At 36.9% G+C, this 6,157-nt stretch overlaps 1 protein-coding gene across 1 annotated transcript in view; it reads left to right on the forward strand.

The window, feature by feature from the left end:
• The window catches only part of chst10 (carbohydrate sulfotransferase 10), a 14,202-nt gene that overhangs the window by 6,408 nt on the left and 1,637 nt on the right, over positions 1-6,157 (forward strand). The window contains exons 3-5 of the mRNA XM_015388934.1: positions 1,414-1,501; positions 5,765-5,871; positions 5,969-6,157. The exon at positions 5,969-6,157 is cut by the window's right edge and continues 19 nt beyond it. Coding sequence (XP_015244420.1) covers positions 1,414-1,501; positions 5,765-5,871; positions 5,969-6,157 — 384 coding nt within the window. The remainder of the gene's footprint in view (positions 1-1,413; positions 1,502-5,764; positions 5,872-5,968) is intronic.

Consider the following 6,157-nt stretch of genomic DNA (forward strand, 5'->3'; position numbering starts at 1 on the left):
GCGAATAAAAACTGACACTGGGTTTTAAAAGCTACCTTTTTCTACATGAAATGTAACACTAAAATGTTCTTAACATTAATTGCAATTAAACATTTGTATTAAATGTTTCTCTTTATTGTGTTAACTTGGTGGTTTGGGGTTGCAGGTTTGGAGTTTCTGAGTTGTGAGGCATTGTTGGGTCCCTGTGGGATGTTGTTTCCGACACTGGGTTAAAATAAAAATGTGTAAAATACTTCTGCTGTCCATAAATGTTTTCTGTTTTTCTTTTCAGTGATCATTTTGGATTTATGGGATTGTTTTCTCATGAGGATCAATATTTTTGTTAATCTCAGACAGGAGGTCAAATGCAGTAATCATCAATGTTAATATGTTCTTTTTTTATCTTTCAAAGATTCGTTTGACAATTTGCAGATCAGACATTGGATTAAGAGCCAAACATAAGAGATATTTCCTAATAAACCAGAGGAAACTGAATCATGTTTATTAGAAATAGGAATTGGAATTAAACTATGATACAACAGCTGGAGCATATTACTAAACCCATCTCAATATTAAATAAACACAGGCAAACTCAATTTAATATTTTTCACCACGTGTATTATACTCCATATAGGTTGAATAAGCTGAATGCCAGAGTTGTAGGGCATCTGTAGGGGATCTTCTTCATATGCTTTGGAATTATGTACACTTGCAAACTTACTGGAATTATGTAATTCTGATAACATCAGCAGTTTCTGGATTTCTTTAGACCCTGACCAAAGGATATGGATACTTGGAGATGTTATGTCCTTGAAATTAAATTCTTGCAAGAAATACTTTGTTTTGTTTGCATCATCTGCAGGAAAAAAAGTGTATATTTAAAAACTAGAGATCTATGGGGCCTCCAAAAAAGAAATATTTGATCAACGAACTGTTGTCATCCTGCAATTAAGCCAAAGTCCTTTTGATACAAGGGACATTGGCTACATTTGATCGGATATGGAGTCCCTTTGTAACAATAGAAAAGTGTGGTTAAAAAAAAATAAATTATTACATGATGGTTAGATTAGAGGACTATGCTTTTATTTTGAAAGGGTTTCGTAAAAAAGGAAGTTAGCTTAACCCAAAGTGGGGGTCCATAAAACCGGAAGTTAGTTTAGCGCGAAAAGGGATGCAGAAAAGAAGCAAGAAAACGTTGGAAGAGAACTGATTTAAGGCAACCCAGTCTCATGGGTAAATGTACTGGGTTGGGTGGGACCGAAAACATTTTGAATGGAAATCAATGGGGAGAAATTAATAAACTTCCGGTCCCAGTCGCTCTCTGTCATTGATGCTGGTTGTGTATTTAAATTGTTTTTTTTTTTTTTTTAGTTCCTCTTTGGTCAAAATCTGGTCAAAACCCATCAATGAGATCGCACCAAACAGGAAGTTAANCACCAATGGCTGCTCCTCGGGGCTTGTGGCTGGGTCCTCCTCGTCCTCATGTTCGTCAGTAAATTCATCAGTTTAAAAACGGATGAAGGTGAGCTACTTTCTCCTCTCTCTGTTACTCCTAAGTACTTTCCCTTTTGAGCACTTTAGGTCAGGGGTCAGCAACCCAAACTGCTCAAGTGAAACCGTTGAACATATGTTTTACCTCTGTCCTACTACACATAGCTTCTGGAAAGAGTTGAAAGATTGGATTTCTTTAAAAATTAATGATGTCCCCCCATTTGCACTAAATGATGTCATTTTTTATATGGACCATCTTCCCCAGCCTGTTTCTTATACTATTAATGTCCTCCTGCTGTTGGGTAAATATCATATCCATTGTGCTGAATGGAGAAATTCTAAACCTTCCTTTCACTGGTTTATCAATGACTTTAAAACATATTTTTCTTCTCTTAAAAAGATTTTTTTTAAAGACAAACATGCCAAAAAATTGAGACTTGATTTCTCCAAACATCTGCTATTTTAAGTGCATTCGCCTCTTTGTTTTTATTATTTCTATGGCTCTGTCTATGTTTGATTTTAAATGTTTGCTATGATAAATCCCCTGTTAGTTGTCGTAACTTTTTTGTTTTTCTTTTATTGTAATTGATCTTTATCTGTTCATGTACACCTTTGCTATCCTCTCTGAGAGTATTTTTTCATGTAAATGTTTTTGACTTAATAAAAAAAAATAAAATAAAATAAATCTGTCTGGAGCCACAAAAATGTAAAAGTCTTATATGTGCCTCCTATGTCAAAACGGGCTCTAAGTGTATTAGACCACTATAGAAAATAACTATGTGGGCTTAAATATATAATAAGCGTTCATGATTAAATGTTTATCCTGGAGCAAATGTCACATAGCAGCATGAGGTGAGGGACGAGCAGTGAACGCTCTCACCACGCGCTGCTTAACTGCCCTTTAAGTTTTGTTGCATTGATGAAATGATAGAAACACGATAAAGGAATCTTTCCATGGTGGACGTGTTTCTGTTGGGAGGAGCTGATTGAGTCATCAGGAACTGACATCCATCAGAGCACAACTCTCCAACCCTGAAAGCCTACATCCTCCGTCACCATTGCTCCTTGGTGTGGTTTATATTTTGAGGATCTGGGGAAAAAAATGGAAGAAAGTTCACATACTTACCTGCATCAGAGCACTACCTTTTTGATCTGTGGACGGTTTTCTATGCTTGCAACAAAACTAGCAGCAGTAGGGGAGTTTGGAGATGCAATCCGCTTCTTAAATCTATCTTGGCACTCCTCTAATTTATCCAGAAGTTCCGCAATCGCACTTTTTCTCTCACTCCCAACTTGGTGGTGGGCTGCATATTTAACTTGCTTTCCCTGGAAATCCCTTTCCAGATTTTTATTTTTATTTATTTAACAACCTGTCATTGCAAAGCAAAAATGCAGGCAATCCTTCCGCATTGATAATGAAAGCAAATGATTTGCTCCATTCTTTGAATCCTCTTTTCTCATCAGCCATCTTCCTTTTTTTTCCCTCTGGGATCCATGGTCCGTGACACACCCACCGCTTTGTTTGCCTGGCACCACGCTGCAACCACTGATCACTATGGCTATGATGCAAATTATTATTTACATTTATTTATCATACAAATGTTTAAATCATTGGAAAGCATAATCAATTTTTATTTGACCTCCTGCACATCATATTAAAACAAACAAGTGAGGGCCAATGCCTCTTGGAAATTTTTTGAAATGTTTTGAAATTAAATTGCATCAAAATCTGTGAGTAGATTGACCTCTTTTTCTCTCCAACTCGGCTTGCATTAAAGCAAATTTGAGGAGGAGATTCCTTCTGAAAAGATAAAATATTTAATCACCCTCTCCTGATGGAGATATGTTTAGAGTTTTTGTGCTCAATAGGTTGTTCCTGGAAAAAGGACATGCCATTTCCAGCACTTCCTTCTGCAGATCTCAGCTTAATAGGAAATATTCTGGATTAGTCCAAACAACCCTGCTACTGAGCGCTTTTTTAGAAAAATGATTTGTTGTTATAATTTTAATTTGGGTAATGGCTTTCTGAAATGGAAAATGAAAACAGATATGCAGGAATTTATGCCAGAAATTACTCTGGATTACCACTAATCCTGCTTTGCAAAATATATTTTTGTTGTTGATTTAAGTATTTTCTTTGTAAATATGTTGCTCCTTAAGATCCATCTACATGGAGACAACAACAGTATCTTTTGAAAAAGGGATTTAGATAAAAAATGTTAGTGCAGGCAGCGTCACTGAAAACACAGCAGCATGTATGCGTAACCCATTAGTGCTGCTCTGACTTGCTCCGTTTGAATACAGCAAAACAGTGAGGTCTCTGAAGCCAATGTGGAAGTGTGATCAGCTCGCCATGAAACGCACCGTCCAAATAGTGCTGAAAATGAAGCAGGGTGCTTCCTACCCGTGGTTCATTTAGCATAGGGACATCCTGATCCTTCTGTCAGGTGCTTTGGTCATATAAAAAAACATGGTGCAAAAATAAGGCATTGATATGGGATTATTTTATTTCTCACTCACTGTTTACATTTGATCACTGCTGCACTTTAACAAATGGAAATGTCATAAGAGCTGTACGCAACAAAATTTCAGCAACAGAATTGAACAAAAACATAATCTGTACTTTTGTGTGATGCATTAAAATGTATATATTTATGTTTTTATTTTTCAGCAGGGAGAGTATAAGCCTTTGACATTTTTGTAGCTTTTGTTTTAGTTTTTTTTTTTTTGTTTGAAGTTCATTTTTCAGAAAGCTGTAGTCCTCCTAATTTGACAAGCATGATATATAACAAGCTTCATCAGTTCTGGTCCTCTTGGGCTGGTCACTTGCACCTTTAAGACGCTTCTCTGCTTTGATACACCCGATTCAAATAATCCGTGACATTAAAAGGACTCTGGAGAAACTTGATCAAATGCTGAGGAGGCACTACAGCCATTTGATTAAGATTTAGAAGCAGAGATACGCCTAAAATGGTGAGGACAGCCGACCTTGAGGGCTGGAATTGAGAAAGCCTGATATAAGGGCTAAGATAACTGTTCATGAAAACGTATCTTTATTTGTTTACATTTTTTTAAATGTAAGTCAATATACAAAAACATACATGCATGTGAAATCAGATGTTTCATCTGTAATAGGCCTAGTACTGAAGTCACAAATTTATAAGTATGGATTGTCGACCCTTGGTGAAGCTGTTCTGAACAGATAGTGGAACCTTTTATTCAATGTATATTTGTCTTATAAAAAATAAATAAAGGTGAGGGAATCAGGGCTAAGACCAGGAAGTAAGAGCTACTACTGATCTGAAGTAAATGCAGCAACAACATGCATGTGGGTTACAGTCCTTTCACCGTGACAAAAAATGTATTTTTGATCTGTCAAAACACCTGATGTGATGCTATGCCTTAGCGTTAAGCTAGCTTTGCAAATACACCCAGCTGCTCACACACTAGAGTCGACCTAAAGGGGATTGCTTTGTATTTTTTAAAGGTAAGCCAAGGATTTAGAAAGAAGTAACATTCTGACATAGTGTAATAGGGACTTGGAGTCCAGTTACCCCATGAAATATGTTTGATTTTGTGTTCTGTTGTATTAAGTTGGAACAAAGAGTTGGGTTGTTAGGGTTCTTTATTGTAGTTTTGCTTGGACATTTTTAAATGCATTCTTGTAAAGCAGAAGGACCGGTACATCCTGCCTGTGGAAAGAAAGTGTAAATATAAATGTCAATTATTTTTCCTTAGTTTCTGTGTATGTATATGTTACTTTTCCTGGTTTGGCTCATAAGGCAGGATGTGGCAGAAAAGGTGAGAAGTGCTCCAGGTGCAGCAAACAGAAATAATCAGGAGGGTAGTTTATGATGGGTTCTGTTAAATTTGATGGGGTTTTTGTGATTGACTTTAGATTAGTTTAATTGTTATGGGTTGCATTTATGCAAATATTAGTTTGGTTGTATAGTTTGTTTTGGTTTAGGTTTTTATGTGTATTAATTTTGTTTCTTTTTCTTCATAATCCCTTTTCATTGTTCCTTCCTTCATGTCACCTGAATTGAACTGGGTGTGTTTGTTCTTTTTAATGTTAGAGGGTGTAAGTGAGCTGAAATTCATTTTTGTATTGGCTCTCGATTAAATATCCGGTCAAGCTGACACATAGGATCAGGTTGATTTTAGATGTTTTTTTTTTCTTAGTCAAGAAATTTACACTTTTAATGGCTTGCTTTTTTTGTTTCACCTAGATTATGTCATTTGTGTTAAAACAAAATTCTCAAATGTTTAACTGTGTATTCTATGTTTTTCTCAGGTTACAGACAGACGCCTGCCCAAAGTTGGACAGTTGGAGATGCAAAGGTGGTGAAACCAGCTTCTGTGCAGAGCCCAGTTAAACAAACTCAACCCCCGTCTCATCAGGTGACTAATTTAATCATTGTCAATTCCCTTACAAGTTCTATCCCTATATAACGAGGAATCATGAGGCATTAGTTTTCCTGGTCTCCTTTTGTCTCAGCCCTCCGAGTCGCCTACGGGAACATATTGGCAGGAGGTCTCAGAGAGACGACTGGAACATCTTTCAGCCGTGTGTAAGAACAGCAGCCTGAGGAATCAGACTCACGTTTCCATCAGCAAGTTTGTCCTCGACCGCATCTTCGTCTGCGACAAACGCAAGATCTTGTTCTGCCAGACGCCTAAAGTGGGG

The sequence above is a fragment of the Cyprinodon variegatus genome, unplaced genomic scaffold, assembly GCF_000732505.1.
Source record: "Cyprinodon variegatus isolate N-32 unplaced genomic scaffold, C_variegatus-1.0 Scaffold443, whole genome shotgun sequence".
Taxonomy (NCBI): domain Eukaryota; kingdom Metazoa; phylum Chordata; class Actinopteri; order Cyprinodontiformes; family Cyprinodontidae; genus Cyprinodon; species Cyprinodon variegatus.